This window comes from Ornithodoros turicata, chromosome 8, assembly GCF_037126465.1.
Source record: "Ornithodoros turicata isolate Travis chromosome 8, ASM3712646v1, whole genome shotgun sequence".
Classification (NCBI taxonomy): Eukaryota; Metazoa; Arthropoda; class Arachnida; order Ixodida; family Argasidae; genus Ornithodoros; species Ornithodoros turicata.
In genome coordinates this window covers 23,664,816-23,689,295 of record NC_088208.1, presented here as the reverse complement: position 1 = coordinate 23,689,295, position 24,480 = coordinate 23,664,816, and the positions used below count along the sequence as shown (strand labels likewise).

The 24,480-nt window shown below is 45.8% G+C and overlaps 2 protein-coding genes across 7 annotated transcripts in view; one reads left to right on the top strand and one right to left on the bottom strand.

Moving 5' to 3' along the window:
- Positions 1 to 136: 136 nt before the first annotated feature.
- Positions 137 to 24,480, bottom strand: part of LOC135366730 (cAMP-dependent protein kinase catalytic subunit 3-like) — a 98,635-nt gene continuing 74,291 nt past the window's right edge. The window contains exons 3-9 of one of the 4 annotated variants that reach the window (XM_064599582.1): positions 19,383 to 19,646; positions 17,357 to 17,371; positions 17,109 to 17,228; positions 13,709 to 13,804; positions 12,099 to 12,156; positions 11,715 to 11,792; positions 137 to 499 (exon numbers count right to left, since the gene is read on the bottom strand). In XM_064599582.1, coding sequence (XP_064455652.1) covers positions 371 to 499; positions 11,715 to 11,792; positions 12,099 to 12,156; positions 13,709 to 13,804; positions 17,109 to 17,228; positions 17,357 to 17,371; positions 19,383 to 19,646 — 760 coding nt within the window. In that variant the 3' untranslated portion in view covers positions 137 to 370. Of the gene's footprint in view, positions 500 to 3,765; positions 11,346 to 11,714; positions 11,793 to 12,098; positions 12,157 to 13,708; positions 13,805 to 17,108; positions 17,229 to 17,356; positions 17,372 to 19,382; positions 19,647 to 24,480 lie in introns of those variants that run through there. The other 3 variants (XM_064599580.1, XM_064599584.1, XM_064599583.1) reach the window with 3 other exon arrangements.
- The window catches only part of LOC135366729 (schwannomin-interacting protein 1-like), a 176,982-nt gene continuing 154,538 nt past the window's right edge, over positions 2,037 to 24,480 (top strand). For 2 of the 3 annotated variants that reach the window (XM_064599575.1, XM_064599574.1), the window contains exon 1: positions 2,039 to 2,390. Coding sequence is in view for 1 of the 3 variants with exons in the window: in XM_064599573.1 (XP_064455643.1) it covers positions 2,331 to 2,390 (60 nt within the window). In the remaining 2 variants the exon portion in view is untranslated. Of the gene's footprint in view, positions 2,391 to 24,480 lie in introns of all 3 variants that reach the window. The other variant, XM_064599573.1, reaches the window with a different exon arrangement.

Here is a 24,480-nt window from a genome sequence, read left to right as displayed (position 1 = left end):
CCCTGGCGATGAAACTCCCCATTCATCGTCTGAAATTAAGTTGTGGAGTTTGTACGATGGCCGTCCCTGAATCCTGTAGCCACGTACCTATTAGCACACAACTAGGGCTGTTTGAGTAGAATACAGTTTGCCACTATCGCAAACCTCGATTTTTATTGCACACGAAAAAAGCCATGCCTTGAACGCAACACGCGCGCGCGCACACACACACACAAAAAGTATGAATGAATAGGACCAAATTTTCTGCATCGTAAAGGTAGATTCCGAAAGAAGCTTGAATATGTATGTATTTATGATGCAGAAAATGTGGGCCAGAATAGTGACTCTCATGACATTGTCCATAGCTCGATGCATGAACCGAGAAGCGCTGCTAAAAGTCTTGAAACTGCGCCAGTTCCTTTTCAGTGAACCTTGGTTGTTGTCGCACATTCTTCGTTTCGGGATAGCGGTCGTAGTACCGTGTGTCGCCTTCATGTGCTACCCTTGGAAGTATGGGTGGCTGGAATAGAGGAATAAAGAAAGAACACTTTCAACAATAACGTATAAAAGGCCTTCTCTCTCAATTACATACAGAGCCGCGACACTCCTGTCTTGTGAACGTAGTGGTACAAAGGAACAGGGCTTAGTGTATAGGTGGAACAGGCTGCGTAACTCAATGGCTTAACAATCTTAAAGGAATATAGGCTAGGAGGCAGTTTTTTCTCGGCAAAAGCGCTAGGGTGCAGACGAACTAATACATTGCAAACTAAGTGTGGGGAAAAACCAAGAAGTGCCTCCTGTGCCTTTTTTCTTCTTTTTTTCTTCGTTTGTATGTAATTTTCTTTTTACCGTATAATATGAATATACTACCTTCATGAACAGTCACGCAAAATATTTCCTTTGGAACGTGCAAAGTTCTTGAGAAAATTCGTTTACAAGAATGGCGCTCAGCGAGACGATGATCTCGCTCAACTGTGGTTGTCGCATTTCGTGACGCCAGGTCAGTGGAGCAGTTTTATTGGCTGCTGAGAATCGTCTGCTGGCGGCAGCGACCGGTCGAAACGCGCGGGGACGGGCAGCGCGACTGCAAAAAGAAAGAAAAAAAACGAAGAAAAAGATACGCGCCTCACTATTGGGCAGGAGACATATGACGTCACAGACTGGCAGCCAATGGAAGCAGCTTTTCTGACCCGGGAGATTGAAAGCTGCCTTGCGCACCAGGATTGCGCCCTGCACTAGTACTTTTGTGTTTATGTGTGTCCCAGGGCTTGTAGTCCTAATTACTGCTCTGCCTTTCGAGAGGAGGAAAGCGCGTCTCGTGCAGCGTACGGCACTCAGACCCGATTCTCTTATTAGATTGTGATTGAGCACGCGAGTTGCACAGCGATCTATAACCACGCTAGCATTCCTGGGAACATCAACCTATTGCAGATAGTAGCTAATGGTATGCCAATGCAGCACTAATTTTGGCGCTGCCGAGAGCACCAAAGCCGGAAAAGCACACCAACATCACAGATTCCTCGCAGAGTCGTCGGAAGCAGATCGTATAATTTCCTCGTGCCGTTCTCTGTGGTCATCATCTCACCTTCACAGTCGTGGCCCACATGGCAAGCTATTCACATCACCACCACCAACACGATTTTTTTTTTTTTTTTGCAATTTCCCAGAGTAAAACTTTCTCCCAGATCTGCCAATGGACTTCAACATAAATGTCGGCTGCCAAAAAGAAAAAGAAAAACACTTTCGAGAAGCAAGTCTCTAGATATTTCAGGCAACATCGACATATTAATGGTGCCGAGACGGTACACGTAAGGTTTGTCTCAAAACATTTCATTACCTCTGCTCAGATAACGTTTCATACACACTCATGCTACTGACGTGCGCTTGATAAAATTGTTGGCAACCCCGATTGTTGCCGTCTCTAATCGTCGTGGCTATGATGATGGTACATGACATCACTATCTCGTGGCGGTGGCTGATAAGAATGCTGTCAGTGCAGTGGTGACCGGCTGTTCCGTCTATCTCTTGGTGCTGCTAGGGTGTCGCTGCAATGGATAAATGCGACACGCCAGTGTTTCGTCAACATTCGTCCCAAGCTGTACTACCGGATATGCGCGTGTGACAACCGGCGTGAGCAGGACACATAGCAGGACATGGTGTGACTCTGTCCAAAGCATTCTCGCATTCATCGTGTATTGTCTCAGTTGGTGTGTGCGAAGGTTGTGAAGGACGCAAATGGGAGCTTACGGTGACCCCTAGCCTCGTCGTAGTGGTTCGTGATCTGTTATGTGATAGAGGCTTGGGTTCAGTGTGTAGTTTTGAAGAAACAGAGATGTCCTTGTGCCGTTTGAATGAGTGCCTGTCGCGAGCCTGAACAGCAAAACAGGGACTGTTTAGTGGACATCATGCTCGTAAGTACGGAAGTTCGTATTTGATTATGTTAGCTGTCTCGTAACGTAAAAGAGTCTTCGGAAGTGACTTAGCTACAGTAGGTTGTTACCTTTTTTTACCGTTAGGAGACTTCCAACTGTGGCTAGTTGCTGGTTTGAGTAACGTGTTACAACTGCTAATTACTGCCTTTAGAATAGCAAACAACTTTCTGCGGTAATTTCAGGGGGAAAAAAATCTTATTTTTGTGCCTGTTGGAAACCAGTGCTGGTCATAGTTCTGAAAGAGGAGAGATGCGAAAAGAACGGTTTAGAAACAAGGGCATTGTGGTTGAAGGTAGCCCCCAACTTGATGGTGACGAGGCCACGCTTTTTGAGTGTAATTGCTACCGACAGGTGCATGTTCCGCCTCGGTAGGAATATGATTGGAATCGGTAGAGATAAACTTTGCGACAACAGCTTTCAGCAACAGTGCCCATCGCCTTTTTTTTTTTTCCCGTAAATCGCTGTCGTTTGAGCAACAACAACTTTATTTTTGGCTTTCGAGAGTGGGGAGGTTCATCGCGTCGTTTGAGCAGCGATTCCTGCCAACGTGTAATCTGTGCAGCTAGTTCATTTGTCTGCGATTTGGGACGCAGACGCCAGCGCTGCTGAAGCGTTAACTGCCGGGTTTGAGAGTAGGTTCGTATGGCGCATGCAGAACAACCGAACATATGTCAAGTCTCTGTCGTGACACGGTATGTGCCTCAACCCAGTCTCGGACACGTGCTTTCGATGCGGTGTTAAACTTCGGGGCGACGCTGCGCGGCCTTGCCATCTGCGTGGGCCACGGGCTAGCATGTTACAGTTAAGTCTGACGGTGGCTGTACGTATCTCCATGCAACACATCTCTTTACAACGAAGCGAGGGAGCGTACCACAATAGAGGCTACTACTTGACGAGACAGCACTTTTTTTTCTCTCTTCTCTTTTTGCTTGTTTTTTTACTTCTTACAAACAAGCAAACAAACCCTCTTTTTCTACCTAAAATGCCCTCTAGTGATTATCCTTGGAACTTTCATGTCCTATTGTGGGATTGGAGGTGCATAACACATAAGAAAACTGTCTGGAGTTGATTTTCCTGCCACAGTGTTCATGAATAATCATAGTATATTAAAGTCATGGCAATGCTATTCTAAAGTGTAGAAGCAGAACCTCAGCACATAACCCAGTACCATTTTCACTACTGATTGGATGTGAGGGGACGGGGCACACGCCTTTTTATGAACATTCTCATTAACGTAAAAGTATCACAAAAAGTCGTATACATTTTCAAGAAATCAGTAGGTCCCGGCAACCGAAAACTTCATGCATTACGTACCGCATACACATAACATGTACGCTAGAAACAGTACACAGCATTCGTCCATGTGGCGTTTTATTTCTATCACAATCATATCTTGTTTGTTCTTCAATCTCATTTGCTTTACTTAACAACACTATATATAATGAAAAACAAGTCAGGTATTCTACCACAACGACAAAGTAACCGTAACAAATATCGCTGTACACTTTCTTCGAGCACAAGAAACGGTTCAAACATGAGCGAAATTGCATGTTACTAACTATATCGTCATATTTCGGTGTCTAAGAGCACAATGCGTCCGGTGAAATACTTTTTCAACTTTTGTCACATTCGCGTACTGTGTTTCCTCATGTTGGCAATTCCACTCGATTTTTGTGCGTCCTTCTGTCACGTCCGTTACACACTGACAACTGTTTTTTTTTTTTTTGCTCTACATTTCTGGTATGTACAAACATTGTCGTTACATGACATAACATTGGACACTTTTTCTTCATTGCTACACGTTGGATCTTTTGCGGTACATTTCAGTCGGTACGGATACACATATTTGCACCGATGCCCTTCGGAAATACCTACGGAGTGGGTCACCGAAGACTCGTCATGCAGGACAGATATTTTTATTCTTTTTCTATCAACATGTCACAAGACAACTCCTCTAAACTAAGCTGCCTGATACCGATATCATTAATGCAAACTCTTGTATGTGTTTGTATGTGCATGGACAGTGAAAATGGGAGCAGCAAAAATATTGTTTTTTTTTCTTTCTTTCCACTTGTTGCGGGAGCGTTTTTCCTACCATGGGGATGAGTATATGAAAAAAGAAATTGAGAAAGAAAAGAACGTCATAATCGCACTTTTTGTCTTCTAAAGTTTCTTACCTAATGTCTCTTGATACGCGCGATTTGTCCGGCATATCCATGTTTAGCGCTATCCGCGATATCCAAATGATCTTCATAGCCATGTTTAGCTCCCTGGTACAAAAATAGCTTGTTTTCTTCGGCTAATGTCATCAACACTACGGGTCTGCTTTTGCACAACTTTATAGACTTGAAGGTCATGTTGTTATCCATTAAGCTTTAAACGATCTTTCCCGGATGTCGTTATACTGCAACCAATTTCTGATGAAGCCACCGCGAAGACGGTGCTATAAAATTTCAGAGACGGACAGGACGACGGGCCCCGGAAGGTCTTGAAAAACATGTATATCAACGAGAAGAGAGCGCTATAGAAATGGCGTGGCTCGACGCGGTGATCGGTAATACCGCCGGTGAGTGCGAAAAAAAAAAAAAAAAAGAAGCTTCCTATTCCTGTGCACGTTTGAATCGTGCGTAACTAAAATCGAATTGCAGCCGAGTATCCCGTACATTGTGTACAGGGTAGTCCCAGGAAACGTGCCATTGAATTATAAGAAAAATACTACACTACCTAGAATCATGCGGTCAACGGCATTTGTTCTTACTAGGTTTTTGCCACCTCCTGATGTGAATGTCGTGTAAGGTAAGTTTATTTATGTAAATTTTTTGTGAACTGAAGTCGGAAATTTGCCAAGTAAATGTCACTTTTTTACCCCGCCAATGTGAATTGCGGGGTAAATCTAATTTACTCAAATTAATGATAATTGACACAGATATTCAGGGGCTATCCCATCAGAAAAAATAGCCGAACATCATACTCTACGGAGCTAGCGCGCGACAAATTTTTCAGCGTAATCCTTGTCAGTCAGACGAAAGGAGGTTGGAAACCCAGCCCACACCTGCAACGCAGAAAGAGATAACACGGGTATGGCTTATCGCGTCCGACTTTCGCTGGGATCGCACTTTCCCTCTCCCAATTTCAGGAACTGTCCTTTTTCTACTATCACTCTGTGGGCTGGGTTTGGAACCTCCTTTTGTCGGACTGAGAGGGATTGCGCTCAAAAAGTTGTCAAAGTTGCACTCAAAAAGTTGTCGCAACTTTCTGAGCGCAATCGCTCTCAGTTGCTAGAATTCCCCTAATCTCCTCGCCGTTACCTGGCGATGTTCAAAGAAATATATGGTTCTCACAGGTTTCAAAGTTGGTATATATGGGGCCCCACGTATCTACTAAGGAGTTTTCTTTTGGAAACGACAAACTTTACACACGCGACTCTCGGAGCCACCGACCTTTACGTAAATTCCGCGAAGCGAAACAGCTTTGCGAGCGTGAAATCAGGTCCTCCCGATTATCTTTAGAAATGGCTGATGTGAAAATCTGCAAAAAAGAAAAAAAAAAGATAACTCCAAGAAAATTACTTTTATCGCATTTCATGGTATGTTTCTTTCTTGTATTCCATGGATCCGCTACATCTGACTCTGGCGTATCGGTCGAGTACCGGCCCTGTCTCACATGTCTCTCCGTCCGTGTTTCTTTTTCTTTTCTTTTTTTCTTTCTGAGCGCTAATGGCTACGGTTAACATGCACCGAGCTATATGACACTATTATAATTAAAAGTTTCGAAAAAATAATATTATTTGTTTTCAGCAAATATCTTTGTAACTTGTACAAGCTGCGTTATAAATTTATTCGTTTGAATGTGGAGTATAAGAAAGAAATGACGTAGTCCTATATGAGCGTACAAGGTATATGAGGCTTTATAACCGCATGTAGCGTACATTGAAATTGAATATTAATTCAATCTACGGAACCTCACGTTTTGGCGGTCGTTTGTGGTATATGGGGTACACAAACGACAATTATTTTTGTTCCTTTGAGGACTAGCTATCTATACACGCTAAAAGTCTATATTTACTTATGCACACTAACTATTATGACGAATCTAGGCGTCCTGGTCTAATTGTAATAAATGCGCTACGTTAAATTACGTTACAATGCGCTACCTTACATTTGCTTTAATAATTAGCGGTAAATTCAAGGTAGCAAAATTTGAAAGACAGATTCTGGTTCTGCATCCCGTAGGAAAAGAGGGTTGCACGTGGCGAGGATAAGGTTCCAGAAAATGGGCTTGTCAGAAACTGTTTTCGTAAAAACCCTTGAAGGGGCACTAAAGTACAAACGTTTCTCCTCGCCGAATGGAAGATGCTGTTACCCTGACCGTGTATTCACACGAGCGACATCCTCACGGAATACCCTAGCGGAAGAAGAGGTGAAAACACTGCTCACGGGAGCCGAAGTTCCGTCCGGTGTTCATTGGCAATATCGGGGTGGCGAACTGCGCACTTAGCAGACGACACTTAGCAGATGACACCGTCAGCGTCTTTTCCTGTCGTTTGCTACGGAATATCTTGTGGCTGTGTAGCACGATATTTCCCACGGTTAGCAGCACTGTACGTGGAGACCTGACGTTGAGCGCTGGCGATCACGTGACAGCAGAAGGCTATGACGTTTTTCGCATCTTCCGCTGTAGCATTCTGGGGAATGTCGCTCATGTGAGTACACGGTCACAGCGATACAGAAGGAACGGGATTCAATCGTGATTTCTGCGCCAACGAAACTGCAACTGCTTTCCCTCTCCTCCTCCTCGGGGTCTTCTCTCTCCTCAAACGATTTGTCCAATCATCGCTGGAGATTGCTTGAGGAGACCAATGACAGGCCTCTCCGCATTAGCGCGCCTCTTGAGAAGGGGGGTGAAAGCGTACATTGCGGTTTCTTTCCGTTATAAATCGCGAACGACGCAACAGATGAATTCCGTTCCTTTTGTATTAATGTCAAGGTAGTGGCATCTTCCATTCTACTAGGCAAAAATTTTGCACTTTTGTGCCCCTTTAATGTGCGCCAACCCCTAGTTTTCGCGAATGTCTCAAATTAAAAATTTGGCGAATTTTGAAGCGGGCAGTGAAACTGCCGTCCGTAAAATTTGGCGATTTTGGCCCCAGCATGTTGTGCAACAAGTAGCATGAGCTCCTTTGCAGAAAAACGAGTGCAGCTAACCTGTATAGCGCAGGGGGGATTTCTGATCTGCACACCCTCGGGGAACTCTCCACTCCTTCAAATAGCGCGTAACCAGGGAAGCCGACGTCGCCTCGTGACGTTCGCAGTCCCGACGGGAGGGCCAATCAGGTGTCTCGTCACGCAGCCCGGCACGGCCGTAGCGTCGTCGCAGTAACGCACGAATATTCGGTGACCAATGAGAGCTTACGGCTGCTCCTCACGCATGTCGGATCCTGCGCGGGTATGCAGACGTCACGCGCGGAGATTGGGGCGGGGCCGATGGCTGCTTTCTTTGATCATTGTTTGTAAATTTCATTTGTGCCGCGGCAATACACCGCAGTGCAAAAACACCGTGCACTGTGGCCCCTGATAGACCGCGTGACGTACGAAACAGGGTCTCTAACCCGGTTCTGTGAAACTTCCTTGCCCCTGTAAGGGCGCCCGAAAATTTCGCACAAGAACCCGGATTTCAAAAAACTATGGAGGAATCGCAAACTTCATTTACGAGTTCTGATCGCATAGGTTAACAGGAAGCTTCAGAACTGCTTTGCGGTACAAGCATATGCAATTCCGTTTTTGTCAAGTGCTGTATTGAGAAATCTTGGACTTGTCACGCCGTATGGCAATCAAGTCACGCTGTCCGGAATTCGCCTGCAAATGTCCTGTACTTGGTTCGCGAAAAATTGGGGCTGCGCAATTAAAGGGTTTTACGACAATTAATTCCGTTTATTCTTTGTACTTTGCTTTTGGCTTCTATAAGATACCTTGTTCTGTTGTCGGCCGTACTGATTGTAAGAGGGAGATTAGGCTCAATGGCGGAACAACAAAGCTCGTGCTACAATCCCGAAGAAATTGTACAAAGTGTTCATGAACGGATGGGAAACTAATGTGTTGCGCAACCACACGAAAGCATCCTCTTTCATTGGTCTGCTAGTGTCCGTCTCTACATTGCCCCCTGAAAAATCTGAAGAGCGCTACACAACCAATAAAACTTCGCGGCAATCTTTATGAGTACCTGTTTGTGTGCTCATGTCGCTTGGTCTCTCAGGTATGGAAACCTATTTGCCCCCATACGCGCTAAAAGGTACAAGTTAGGGCGTGCTTTTTCAAACCAATTTCGTTCTAATTTTCGCAGCTATCGTTGCTCGTCTTAATTGATCTTTCCGACTTATACTGCATGGAAATAAAGAAACGACAATTGTTTACGATAATGCTTGTCCACGATGCAGGTATTAAAAATAGCAAAATACGGCATGTGGTCTTTCAATATAATACGTGCTTCTGAAGGCCAAGTTGTTGCCATGCATTTTTTTTAGTTTCCATCACAGTTAATGTGACGTGGAACGGTGTGATCACCGCCTTATTCAACGCCGAAGCTCGATTCTGGTATAACTGCTGTCACTGCAAAGATTTGAGTTGATCTATAGATTAAATATAGAAGGTATCCCCAAGTTCACTAAAATCGAAAACACGCTGGTAATATCTGGTGCTCTCACATGTAAAAAGAAAAGAAAAAGCAAGGCGTGCATTCCCAGCAGAACGATGCATTTGTATATCATACCTCACCGGTGCAATCGAGCAGTAGGTTTGATTTCAGGTGATTTGATTTGATTACACGGTGACAACATCCTGAAAATGTCCATATCAAGCCAGTTGGAACGTCTGTATCCGCCACAAACTCCAATGACCTTTGACTCCAATCTTCCGTTTCACAACCTAGCACCTCAGACAGTGAAGCAGCCATGAATTTCACTGAAGTGCAGAAATTACCCTTCTTCCATTTAATTGCTACCGAATTTCGTGAAAGACACCTATCAGCTACCACTTCATGATGTGACTAGCCTAAGCACCTGTGACTAATTATCACCATCTTACACCGGTTCATCTTACAGATAACAGGAAGTGAATCGTGATAAGAAAAACGTCATGGCCATGTCGCCTGAGCAGGGAACACATTGCTATCGACCTTGCCTATATACCGTTGCTGATTAGCATTTGCTTGATCGAAACCCGCGAGTCGAAGCACTGCACAGGGACATCGCTAACGACGTTGGTGTTATCAATGCTCCTGCCTCATTATCTGTACGATGCCGATAAGAAACATTCGCATTTTAATGTTCAACATAAACACATAAATAACTCGCAAAAAATGCCTCTGGTAGCCAGTCCTTGCAAGACTGACATGTAACGACACATACAATGTTACGCTACACATAGCATAAAAACAAAATATCATTTCTTTCATTGGGATGTAGCCTTATACGTACTAGATGATTGACTTTTAGAGAGAGTGTTTGATTTAGAGAGGTTGATGATTGACTTTTATAGGGAAAGTTCTTCTTGAATTCAAAGTGGCTCATCCATAGGCGATAAGCCACGCTGTCTTTGTAAGAACAGGCCGGGTAAGGCATCAACTAAACAAGACCGCGACGCTTTCATGGTCCCAGAGAAATGGTAACACAATCAGTCGTCTGCTCAAGATATTAGAGAGTTTTAGAATACAGGGGACCCAAAATGCGCGCTGGGGCCCCAAAGAAGCCGCGTAATCGCCACTGCGCATGCCCAGAACAGAAACCGTACTCTTTTAATTTTTTTCTTTCTTCGCTTTTTGGTCGAAAAAAGTGAGCGTGGGGCGGCAAAGCTGGCTTGCCCGTCGCTCTCGCGGCCGACGAGACTTCACGTGAGCGTGTCGTCTGCGGACGGTCGAAAACATTGACAACAACAACAAAAACAGTATTGTTTTACGATACCAATTATGCAGTATGCAATATTATGCAGAGACGACGCAATATGTTTACAAAAAGTGTTTCTTCCTTTTTATTATTTCTCGACTTTTTCTTTTCATTTTTTTATTTTTTGGAATTATACCTTGTTAGCCGTAGCGGCGCTGCAGGCGAGGAACGCAAGTAGTCTGGTCTGGGTTATAGAATCCCCATTCCATAAGCTGTGCGCAGAGACTGGCCACCGCGCGCGGGTCCCCTGCTCTCACGCCGCCTATTCTAAAACTCCCTATTACAGACACAGAGAATAGTACGCGAGATTTCCAAGATCGCAGACGATGCACATGTTCTGCGCCGTTCAGTGTACACCGTATTAATGTGGTGCGGTTGACTAGCAATTCAAACAGCGTCTTCGAGACGCTAAACTTCAGCTTTTCTCTTGCAAATTAGAGTGTAAGTGCACAGTGTGCTACAACGGTTCATGATGTTTGATTTATATGCGGCAGGCAATAATATCGTTTCAGGAATAGTGGCAACGTAATTAAAGTTTGAATCACTTCCTGGTATTTGGAGTTTACCACTGATACCGATGTATGTACCGCGCATTCGTCGCAAGTTTCTGACGTAAATAAATTCCGCAGCGGTATGGATCAGACCGCTCCTGTGTAATTCCATCGGAATCCTCATTTTCGTGTTATATCATCTGTTGCATCAAACCAGCAACAACCTTCGGAAATCTTGACCTTACCCAAGCCTGCAAAAATGCCATAGAAACAAACTGGGCAAGTGCACAATGCAGTATACGACCTAGTCGGGCTACACTGCCCAGAGAAACAATACGACAATCAGGTCCATCAAGGTGGTGCACTTCAGAAGTCGTCGAAGACCGCCACGTCTTTGTCGCTGACGGCGGTGGGCGTCACGGGCTTCTTGCGGGCGCCATCTTTCTCGGGATAGTCGTCGAAGTTGCCGGTGTCTCCCTCGTGCGATACTTTGGGCACTATAGGCGGCTGTTCGTTGGTCAGTCGGGTATGACGACACCGTGAGGGCAGCCAATGGGGAAGCGTGGTAGCGATAGGCGTGATGATGATGCGTGGAGGAGACAGAGTGGGGGTAGAGAGAGAGAAGGAAAGAGAGAAAGTATTAGATTGTCAATATTGTTAAGAGATCGACACCAACAGAAAACCAGTTATGAACGTTGAGTTTTCCCGCGAGGGTAAGTTACGTGAATCATGGTAACCCGATTTAGTTGGGTGAGGAGTTTAAGTAATGTGGCTGTAACCTTAGTACGTTTTAAGTGTTTTTTTATTTTTCTGCGTTCAGTCGTGGCATTGCCTCTCGTGCATTTTAATTTATGAGCACTTTATGAAATGTCTCACCTTGACTCTTTTTTCTAAGACGTCTTCCCAGTTCGTCCCTTTGAACCACCGATGCCGCTTGACGTCTTCTGCCCCGTTCTGTCGAACAATTCTAATTAGTATTACGGCACACGGCAAATAGATTACGAAGCCAAACGACACCCCACACCCTAAGCACCACCTAAAGTACACCCTAAAAGCAGGACCTCGCCGTATAAAACGCTCAGAGCAACATATCATTGAAAATGAAAAGGTGACACTTATAGTGACACTTATGCATTTATAGTAATGTGTTACAAAAAGGCGTACGCCCAGCTGTCCTCTTCAAATCAGAAGCGATAACTGTGTTTGGCACAGAGCCTGTCGTACGGCGGAGTTGTTAATGACGCCAGTGAGAAAACGCACCTTCATGCTTCCTAGCCTTTTCGTTCTGTCAGTGACCAGAAGCTTCTTTATTAAGTCTCTGAAAGATAAGCACAAGCGAAATACATAAGCCGTGCGTAAAAACACATCTTTATGCTCAGAGGCAATGTAGTCATTGTTTGTGTTTTAGTAAACGCATAAACCCGCGTCACCGCTACACTCTCAGAACAGAACCTCACCACATAGCACGCTGAAGGCAACCAGGATGATACCGTTACGATCCCGATTTGCGAAAAGCGTGGGGCGCACGCCCTTTTTTGACACTTAGCACAACTACATATGTGTTACGAAAAAAGGCGTTCGCCTCCCGATTTCAACGAATCGGGGAAGAGATGTCATTCGGTATGACACCTTTTTCGTGTCAATTATGATATATCCAAAGTGGCACAAAAAGGCGTACGCCCCCTCTTTCTTCGAATCGGAAGCGATAACCCTATCATTCCTGGCAATCGTTGGCGCACAGCGTGGCATGCGGTGAAGTTATATTTCGGCATCAACCCCCCCCCCCCCCCACACACACTCTATTTTTAGAGTGTGTAGACATTTAGCGTCACCTCTACGCGCCTTATTTCCCTTTTCTCTCATTCTAGTTGTTTACATCCAATATCGAATGTGAGTCGTCGTTTACGATGTGACGCTGATCCTCTTTTATGTGATAGTCAGTGGGTTGAGAACGTAAAATGTTGCCACCCGCGCTGCGTAGTAATTGTTGAGTCTAATGAAACAGAGAAGGTCGAACGCAGCGCTTAGCCCCCACAGCGCCCGGTTGTAAATCTCGATGAAAGGACGAAGGGTGATCAGAAGGCAGCATAGCAGCGGGTGTCGAACCCACGCCCTCGGATGGTAGCATCTCTGATCGGAAATGGGCTCGATCCACACTGCTGTGCCTTTTCATTACAGGGGCACTAAAGGGGAGAAATTTCTCCGGCAGCTGCGGACATTGGAATGCTACGTTATACAGGTACAATCTTAGAAATTAACTTCACCGCATAGCACGCTCCTAGCAAACCGAGCAAACCTCGAGTGATATCGTTAAACGGGAAACGTTGAAAACGGGAGGCGTACGCCTTTTTATGACAATTATGAACAGCATAAGTGCCACAAAAAAGGCGTACGCCCCCCGTTTTCAACAAATAAGGGCAGATAACGATATCATTCAAGATCGTGGCTGACTAATGCGGTGAAGTTCATTTTTAAGAGAGTATAATATTGCGTCTTGCTAGCGAGACTGCCTTGGCGGGAGAGCGACGTCATGTGACGTCATGGCGTGGGCCTGCATGAACAAACGGTCGTTCTCGGACTTCCCATGTTGGTGACCTTCGTGTATACGCGTTGCAGTAAATCCATTTAGGCCTGTCGTCAACCACACAGGTTTCATGTCGATGCTTCAGACCATTAAAATCAATGGCTCTAAGCCTACAAGGCCCATTTCACGGCTTACATTGGTCTCACGACGTAGCCATTAAGAATGAGAACTGAGCACGAGGCATCATTTCAAAAGGTTGATAAGGTTGGAAGTTTCTCGGTGGAACGAACGCGCGAATTGACAGGTACATAAAGTAATGGCAGACGCGTAAGCCACGTTGACGTACTTGGCAACAGGGTCGATGTGTCGAGGCCAGTCCACTTTTCCAGCCAGGATCTTCTCGTAGATTGCGAACGGGTTGTCGTCGAAGTACGGCGGATACCTATGCACAAAACGAGCACAATTGTAATAGTGTACGATCATTTGCAAGGATTCGGCTACTATATTACATTACATTTTATAATCTGATAGAGAAACAGGACATCCTATATAGGCGTCACAGGGGTGAGCCAGTTCAATATAGATCGATTGATTTGCAAGAGAAAAAAAAAGATGTTAGTCCCGAGCCACTCTGGACTGGCTACTCCAGGACCCGGTTATTTAGGGCTAGGGCCAGCGTGTCACCAGAGGTGCCAGGCCTCAGGTCAAAGAAGGATACTTCAGGGCCTGTTGTAATACAGCTCGTACAGGATGTGGTTGCTCAGTATTCTGAACTCCAGCAGATATTTACAGATGCGTCCACGTCGCAAGAGTCGTCTCAAAGGACGTCCTCAACTGGGGCAGAGCTCTATGCCATCGAGGCAGCTCTCCTACACATAGCGTCAAAAGAAACCCCCGACTTCGTGGGTTATTTTCTCTGATTCAAAATCTGGCCTCAAAGCAATGCAAGGTTCGACGTCCTCCTTGCGTCGGTCGTCTACAGTGTTATCACAGCATACAACTCTCCCGAAACAAAGGGTCACAATATCATCATCCAGTGGACCCCAGGGCACTGCGGTATCAGTGGAAATGAGAGGGCGGACCAGGCTGCTCGAATCGCTCACCATAAAAGAACTACTCACAAAATCTACTTCACGCAATCCGATGCGAAGTACTTGCTGGCCTCCTTACGTGATCGCCTCTCTAAAACCATGTGGACAGGCGACGTCATGAATCACTCGTTCCTCGCGCGAATCAACCCCAACTGCACCTACTGCCTCCCATGGAAGATGTCAAGGCCGTTAGAGTCCGTCATCCATTGCCTGCGACTCAACGTCCCGTTCGGAGCAGCATTCCTTCATAAGATAGGTGTATAGTTGGATCGCCGAACTGTTCAACTTGCAGAACTGTGGAGAACACGGAGCACGTGCTGGTCACCTGCCGACGCTTCGACTCTAGTAGGCGAATACTGAAGAACGCCCTCGCGAAACTTGACAACCGACCTTTTAGTGTTGAGAAGGTACTGGGGAGCTGGCCAAGGCAGCACCAGCAACCTGCGCTGTGTGCACTTATGACCTGCCTCAAGGACGTACGTGCTGTATAATCTTTTAATTCATTCAGTGCTTCCACACGTCAAGAGTCATCGAACAGCTGGTCGCACTAGTGCGACCTACATTTCCATTTTTTTCTTTTCTATTCTATTCTAGGGCTAGTTATATGTAAAATAAATGAAGGGAAAGGAGGGTCAGGGGAATAAAGAAAAACACAATGTAGAACAGAATAGAAATAGAAATAGAAAGAAATAGAAACGTAGGTTCGTACTGGTGCGACCAGCTGTTCTTGGATGCTTACAATGTAGAGTTCAGACAACCTCTCCGTGTTTCTCTTCATTTACTTCTCAAAGCAGTATTCGAATATTATATGGCGGCAACTTAACCATATGGCACTCCTGATTTGTGGAAAGCGGGGCGTACGCCTTTTTTGTGACAATTAACAAAGCTGCATAAGTACATGTCATAAAAAAGGCGTGCACTACCCGTTGTTTTCAACCAATCAGGGCAGAAATCGATGTCATTCGGGTCGATGGTTGGCCAGAACTGTGAAGTTCTGTTTCAGGCAGACGTGTAAAGATATTCCTAATTAATATTTTTATTGGTATATTTCTTAAAAGTGTATGCCTGAATGTCTGGCATTGCAATACACAAACGTCTACATCAACGCAGTGGCCATCGGACACATCGGCTAAACGAAAAATTTTGTCGCATTTTTGTTTGGTTTTGTGACTGCGCTTTTTGGAGCGCGTGCCAAAATGATGATAGCTCGTAGGTACCTGCATGGAACTCATTTGAAATGCACTCCTGAGTCCTTGGTTCGATGTGCCTTCTGGTTCATTTCATGCTTCCTTCCCCCTATACAGTCCAACATGTGAGCACTGATGAAGCCAATTGGCAAGCGCTTCTGTAAGAGACTGCGAAGCGCATCTCCACCAAACGACATGCAAAAAGGAACTGGGCGTTTGTTTTTCAGTGATGCATGTCATTACAACGAAACAGTCACGACACTAAGATGACTCAGTTAATGTAAACTCACACTTCGCGGCCCGCATGTTAAACGTGGCCAAGATGGATTACTCTCCCATTACTTCCATCTCGGCATGAGATGGAAGTAATGGGAGAGTAATCCATCTTGGACGTTAAAGTGTCTTGAGAGCCGTCCAGCATGTTGCAAGGCGAATCTTGAGCGGATCTTTAGGCGGAAAAGCAGTGACAGGCGCCACATAAACTGCAGAGCTTCTGCAGCCGTAAAACGGCCACGGTCCCTTAGCACGAGACGGGATTGAAAAGTACACAGGCTGGGGCAGATTAAAGCAAAATCATCAGGTCGTGCTTTTCGATAAACTACAACTGCTACGATCAGGGTTGAAAAAAGAAAAAAAAACAAATCCGGATATTTTTAAAAAGATCCTCTCCAGTGGGCTTTTTTTTGGATAAAACCCGGATATTTTTGGATATTTTGGCGAATATATACAAGGCTAGAAATGCGACACAGCATGAAAACAAATGTGCTTTGCTGTTCTTGATTTCGTGTGACCTCTATAATTTCTGCTTACGGAACTTCCTGTCCCAGCAACACTGTATCAGTTTCTATTGTTTTCCAAAAAGTGGAGTTCCACGCACACGTGGTTGAATGGTGTGGACCCTACACGCCTGGATTAGCTGTCGTGTTCGGCGCACTTTAGTGACAGTGTCTCCAGGAAGCGGAAGAAAGTCGCTCCCTAAATGGGCAGAAGTAGAAGAAAGTGGGAAAAAGTTAAATCTGAAAAGCTATAAGTTAAAAAGTTAAAAAGTTAAAAAGTTAAAAAGTTAAAAAGTTAAAAAAGTTAAATGTTGGGCGCACCTGGGTGGGCTTTTCCAAACAGCTAGCCAACACTACAAGATAATAAACCGGGAGTTTTCCGTGTGACGTTGAATTCAGATTGTCTTTCACATCACATCTGGAGAGAAAATCTCTATAAAAAATCCGGATAAAAACCGCGTGGATTAAATCCAAACAACCCTGGCTACGATGCCTTATTTGCCCACTCACAAATGTAATAAGGAATACCCCAAATGTCCCGTTGACGGCAACAAAACACGCAGAACGTCTACAAACGGAATAAAGTCCAAGACATGACTGCAAAAGCCAAGACCGTAGAGTGTAGCCTTGCACCTGGGCATCTGGGAACGTTGTTTCCAACGGATATGTGCTTATTCTTCGAGAGTCCTTACCCTGCTAGCATTTCGTAGATGAGAATGCCCAACGCCCACCAGTCGACAGCCTTGTTGTGGCCTTTGCTCTGGATGATCTCCGGGGCCAGGTACTCTGGAGTTCCGCACAGCGTCCACGTCCTTCCATAGGGCAGCACATGTCAAAGAACCACCATTAGCTCCCGGTTAGAACAAAGCCATAACGTACGCTCGCTTATAACGATGCGGCCTTTTTGAAAGCCTCGGCCATCGCTTGGTAGGATTCTTACCGAGCGTCATCCTCGCTGAAAAAACAAGGAACGAAACAACGATGAACCGTTTAGTCATTGTGTCGGGAGGGAACCGTTATTGGAGATCTACTGGGACGTTACGGCGTTCCAGGATGTTTCTGGTGATCATTCGTTTTTGAAAATGATGTCTTTACGTGCACTAATTTCATGCACAGGCCAAACAAGTGCTGCATATCATTCTGTGTGCATTTTTGTAAGTTGTGTTTCGATCTGCCTGAAGAACTCGGTGGCCACTCTGTATGCTGACTACGAATTACGTTTCGAGAAATATGTAATGCAATAAAAAAATGTGTGCGTCTAATCCCTGGGTATCAGGTTCGAAACGTCGCGTTGACGTTCACCCGACGCTTTACTCTCTCATCTCACACTCTTAGAAATGAACTTCACCGCATAGCACACTCCTAGACAACCATCATCTTGAATGAGAGTGTATCTGCCCTGATTCGTTGAAAACGGGAGACTTACGCCTTTTTTGTGGCACTTATGCTGTTCGTGATTGTCACAAAAAAGGCGTACGCCTTCCGTTTTCAACAAATGAGGACAGAACGATATCATTCGAGATGATGGTTGACTAGGAGCGTGCTATGCGATGAAGTTCATTTCTAAGTGTGCAGGCGCACCCTTTCTAAAGGTCACAAAAATACGCGCACATTCGATTATGTCAGCAGCATCTCTCACTTGCATTGTCAATATTCTCCTTCCCCTCGTCCGATAAACCAGGAGAAATAAGGACGTTTGCAGCACAGGCAGAGCCATCTGGCCACAAAAAAAGCTGGTACCCTGTAAAGCATCCTTCTCCTACAGCATGTGTGCATTAGGTGAAACCAACTTGTAGAATACCGACGTCGAACGAATCGTTATTAGAAATTCCTGGCGTCAGAACTGTCGTGCTTATCGAGTGGCAATTCAGCTTGAGTCGTCAAAGTTGATTTAGATGTTGAATGATTGAAATGTTGATGTGAGTTGATTGGTTTGTGCTCGTATGCATCTCCGACTACCAGCTTCCTCAACTCGCTTATCGCCAACCACAACCGTAAGTTTGCGAAGAGCAGGAAATGCTCCTCGTCTACCCCACACTCTTAAAACAGCAGTTCATCTCATGTCTATGGGCTAGCTAGCCACCCATCGTCCCGAAGGACATCGTTCTCTCCACTGATTTTTTTGAAAACTGGGGGCGTACGCCTTTTTGCGACACTTATGAAGTTACGTTAATTGTCACAGGGAGGCGTACGCCCCGCGCTTTCCGCAAATCAAGTGCGATAAAAGTGTCATTATGCACATTGGTTGGCCTTCAGCGTGTTCTGTTCTGTTTTCACTTCTGTTTTTAGAGTGCATACGCTGTTGTTGGCGGTTCAGTGAAAAGTAATACCATCTTGTAACTGCAACGAACTCTAGCTACAGTTAACTGATACTGAACAGAGAACGAAGACACGAAAACAGCAGCAGACACCGTTTTTCGTGTTTTTGCACTCCGTTCAGCATGCACGACAACCAACAAGCCCAACTGTCCACACTGAGTATAGCTACCCCTTTCCGGTATCTATATAGTTACAGTACAAGTGGTAAAATAAAGTTGTTTTGCATTGACTAGTATTTGTTTTCTTATGTGTATACTAACTGTAACTTAACTGGGCTGCTTTAATGTAATATTTGTAGTTGTAACCAGCTACATTTCGAGAGAAAAAAAAAGCGTAGGACGCACAGGACGCTCCTCTGCAACATTGCCTCTTTTGGGTATCGTGAGTACATCGCTCCTTGTGGGTATTGTCGCCTACTCGTCGTCCTACTCCTTGTGGGTATTGTCGCCTACTCGTCGTCCTACTCCTTGTGTGTATTGTCGCTTTCGCAACAAGAGTGCGCAACAATACCTCGGGCCGCCACCTGTTGTTCGTTTCACTCACCACACTTGTCTCGTCACACAGTGTTATTCGTGCACAAGCAAAACTTTTTTTTTCTTTGTCTTTTGTAATGTTATGGTTACTATTTTTAGGCAAACCAGAATCACCTGTCATGTAGCATTTTGGCAAAACCGAAGTCCGTTATCTTGAGGTGTCCGTCTTTGTCCAAGAGTAGGTTTTCGGGCTTCAGGTCCCTGTAGACGATGTGCAGGCGGTGCAGGTACTCCAGGGCGAGGACAATCTGGCCAGCGTAGAAGGAACCCGTCGATGAACTGAACCGACCGGCGTTCCGTAGGTAGGTGAACAGCTCGCCTCCGGAGACGTACTCGAACAACATGTACAGGCATGTGGAGTCGTGGTGCGTCCATGTCCTGCAAGCACATGAAATTTCTTCTAGACATGTACGCAGAAAGGGTTAGCTGTCTATGGAAAGGAAGCCGCAAAACATGGTTATATATATAATCATATAATGTCCAGGTTGATAAATGGTAAAAATCTTTTTTTTTTCCTTGGCAAGCTCAAAGTGCCGCTGCAGATGCAACGAGACGACGGTGCCTCACAACTGCCTATCTTCATTATGAACATAGTACTAACATTAATGCTACAGCAACCATCCACGGAGACAAGCCAAGTATAGAAGGACAACAGACATGGGAGCTACGTATTTTCCGTATACAGTACCACTGTCTCTTATGCCAAACGAAACCTGACTCCTCGAACCTGCCGTACGTATACCATATGCGATTTACGAGAAGCTTGAATGATCGCACCACCGCATGGTCTTGACATGGTCCTCACAAGCTGGTCTTCTACGCTCAGCTGGTGGTTACTTTACCAAGGATCCTGCCTAATGGCATAGCCAATGCGGTGTTCACAAAGGATAGCACTAGTGGACGCCGCGTAGTGCCGTTCCAGCACAGTCTATTAGTAAAGCAAAGCAAATCCTCCATATGGTTCCGTGCCTTGAAATGCCGTACAGCGCCGACGCAATGACACCAAGACAAATCACGCGGCTTCTACAATAGTCGCTGATTTAGCTCAGTGCACGTTGTTCTTCGTGGAACTGCGTCGGCGACGGCTACGGCGTCATCACGGCTGCCCAAGAAGAACGAGCCATCGCTGGGCGGCTGTAACGGTTTGCGCAGAACATCCCGTCGGACAAAGACGTGTGTCGCAGACGGGTGACCGAGGTACAGAGACACTAGTCTTGTTGGGTGAGCGCAGGTTCGAGATGGTCGCCGGAGTTTCGCAGTGCTCCAAGACGTCCTCCTCTTCACCGTCTTTGGACGTCCGCGGGGAGCCTTATCACCGCACTCAGCGCATGTGACTCTGTAAAGCGTGTTCTGGCGCATATGTGCAAAGCAATGCGCTGCAGGTATGAGGCATGTCATCATGCGCGTGATGCCTGGCTAGATTGGACAATAGGCTGTTCGCGATACGTAAGGTCCTTAACTGGCGAACTCAGAACTCAGGCTCAAGCATTCACAGGCGCTGTTCTCCTCTTTTAGGGGACATGCGTTTTAGTAGGATTGCTGTGAAGTGGACTTTGCCTCCTCCGTTTTTAACCCTCTCAGAAACGTATCGTCTCCCCATCGGATTTGCGTTCATTCATAAAATAAATAAATAAGGGAGAGAGATAATAAGACAATTGTACTTCTGCTGGGTTGATTTTGTACACGTTTCTTGCAGCCCAATGGTGGTAAGGCGGCGACGATTTTGTACTCACTTGAGCGAGGTTTGCCCGAACGTGCGTACGATGGATGGATAGTGGATAGCCTGCGTTCGCGAAGATGACGATGGTAGATGACTTCACGTCGCGAAGAAAAGGGACGAAGCTATCAGCCAATAAACAGCGCTGTCTTCCTCTTTCCGTCAACATTATATAAGTGAGCAAAAAAGAAAAGCGTATCGGGCTCGAGCAGCGTGTTTCTTCTGCTGAAACTCCACGATCCATCATACAACAGCGCCGTATACGGGACAACGGCATCGTCTGTCTCATTTATCGCGCATTGTGTGCGCGCGAAATGGCCGGCCACAAATCTGCACATATTCCCTGGGATCAGGACAGGGTTGCCCTGTCGCCTGGGCTGCGGAAAATAATGTCATGTCTGGTTTATTGTTACGGTCGTGCTGGCTAAGCAAGGACGAAGGACGCAGTACACGACGAAGGATGCACGGCGTCCAGTGCCATAAGGGGTCTTAGCGCGTGCGGGCGCGCGCGCGAGAGAGAGAGGTAGCTGGGGTTCTTGAAGCTTGGTGACGGCCGAATACGGGGTACGTTTGCTGCTCCATTTTATTTCTTAAGTACACTGTTTAAACAGAACTTCACCATATAGCACGTTCCTAGCCAACCACCGTTCCGAATGATATCATTCTGTGTCATGATTCGTTCAAAACAGGGGGAGGAGCCTATCTGGGACATGCATAATGTGTCCCAGATAGGCCTCCTCCTCCCATTTTCAGCAAATAGGGACACAGAATGATATCATTCGGAATGATGGTTGGCTAGGAGCGTGCTATGTGGTGAGGTTCTGTTTTAACAGTGTTGGGGAATATGCACTCTTAGAAATGAACTTCACCCCCTGAACACGCTCCTAGCCAGCCATAATCCCGAATGATATCGTTATCTCCCCTGATTTGTTGAAAACGGGAGGCGTACGCCTTTTTTTTTTTGTGACAATAGGGAGTTTTAGGAAATCGTAAGCACTCTCCGATTCCGACTCCGTATCACTGTCAGTCAATCAGATATCAGCAACGTGATGTCAGCCACTCCAAACACAGATGTTGTGGAACGTGAAACTTGTGTCATTATTCAGTGCTACACGTTGTGACGTTCGGATCTAATGGGGACACTCTGGAGTACACTCTTAAAAATGAACTTCACCACATTTGTTGAAAACGGGAGGCGGAGCCAATTTTGTGGCCATTATGCACGGCACAGAATAGGCTCCGCCTCCAGTTTTCAACAAATCAGGGGCGAGAACGTTATCATTCGCGATGATGGTTGGCCAGGAGCGTGCTATGTGGTGAAGTTCATTTCTAAGAGTGTAAATATGCGATGCCCCAGGAGAGAAAAACAAAAGGCAAACTGGAAATAATGGGCGAAGAACCCGGTTTCTTGCCGTGATCTTCGTCAGCGACGGAACAACTTTCCAAAATTGCATTCCCGGAAATAATGGTTCTAAATTCCTGGCAAGCTATATAATGCACAAACGGGGCCAAATTATCAATAAAACCTGCATACATATAAAACAGAATGGAATAGAATAAAAATAGCAAAAAAAAAAGAAAAAAAAATGGAAACGTAGGCCGCACTGGTGCGACCAGCTGCCTTCTTGAGGTGCACTCTTAAAACAGATGACTTCACCGCATAGCACGCTCTTTGCCAACCACCACCCTGAATGACATTGTTCTGCCCTCTGCTTGGTCAAAAACGGAAAGCGTACGCCTTTTGTGACACGTGCGCAGCTACGTTAATTGCCACAAAAAGGCGTTTCCGTATTATTGCAAAGGTATTCCCTACACAGAGCATCACTCTTCCTTCAATTCCACTCTTCCTTAATACCGTCGCTTTCTCTCTGCCCTGTCTAGTATTGACATTGCCATTGAACAAACTGAAAAGCGATTGGATGGGAGAGCAGAAATTCGATTTACGAGGAGATTGAATCGCAGTGAATGCTGCGATTTGCTCCTTTCTTCGATTTCCGCGTCCCCTCAAGACAGGTGGCGGACCAACGCGGGGGGATTACGGGAAGATCCACCGTGTTTCGACGGAGCGGAGTGCAAGGGGCACTTCGACTGTACCGCGCGTACAGAGACTATAAGCCAGAGGGAAATAACGTTGGGAAAGCGGCGTAGTCCTTGTTAATCATTCTACGCTTTAACACTGTTAGGATAGAGCTGCATCGCGTGGCACGCTGAAGGTCAACCAGTTGAACAACAGAGAAACTGATGTTCTGAGGCTGGAACACATAGAAGGGACAGACACAAACAAAGCCTCAAATTGCCTAAGAAATCAACGATGAAGGTGAAAGTCACTAAAAAGGTTAGCCAGCTGTAGGGATCGAACCCACATCGAACATCGAACGCTGGAGAGGCGTGTTAGCTTAGCTCAATCGGTAGAGCCCTGGACCGGTAATCCAGAAGATGTGGGTTCGATCCCTACAGCTGGCTAACCTTTTCAGTGACTTTCACCTTCATCGTCAACCAGTTGCCGAGAATGATACCGTTAACGCTGCTGATACTAGTATTGATTGCTATAACTATTGACGATTGCTAACGTTCTAGGGATACCATAAGGAAAACTTACGTATGTCGAGAAGTCCGGAACTGAAAGTTTCAGGATCAAGGACATCGCCTTATACCCTCACACACACACAAGGGCACGTGTGAACTCCTTTCCATTATGGGTCCTTTACAGCTGCGAAGAGGACACTGTCGCGAAAGGAGTTCGCGCCGGTGACACACGCAAAGAGCGAACTCCTTTTTGATGTTTCGTTTGAAAGATATACCCAAAGATGTCGCGCTAAACATTTCCATTAGAACCAGCCTACACGTGCCTGTCATGCATTATGCTGCCGAAACTAAGCAGCCAAATGTGTGTAGGTGAGGCGAGCCGTAAAATGTTGATGAATGAGATCCATGTAACTGGCTTGGGCTCTGGGATTTGGAATGAATATGTGATAGCGCCGGTAGATGGCAGAAAGGAAAGAAAAAAAGGCTACAATGGCAAATGGCGGGACTGCAGCAATACATCTTGTATGAATCAGGAACCGCCGGGGTAAGGACAAACCACACGGAGGGACGAAACCACGGCTGCACTATCAGCAAGCTTTACTGATTATTATTACTTTGTATATTTGTACCGGTCCCGTCTGTTTAATAAAGGCTGTCAACAGTTTGATAAAAGTATAGTTTTTTTGTCATGTTATGGCGTGTTGTGTTCGTGTCTCTCTGGCTCTTGATTCGTGCAAGGCCCGTGTTAGTTGATGCCAGACCTCACAGACAGCATGTCACGTCGAGACTGGGAGGTACCCGGGTTCGAATCCCGGTGCCGGCTGTGCTGTATGGGGTTTTTCCTGGGTTTTCCTCAGACGCTTTCAGACATATGTCGGCACAGTTCCCTTAGAAGTCGGCCCAGGACGCACATTCCCCCAGGGCGTGAGTCGTGACGTTGCCCACATACGTGAGGCCGACAACGGCAAG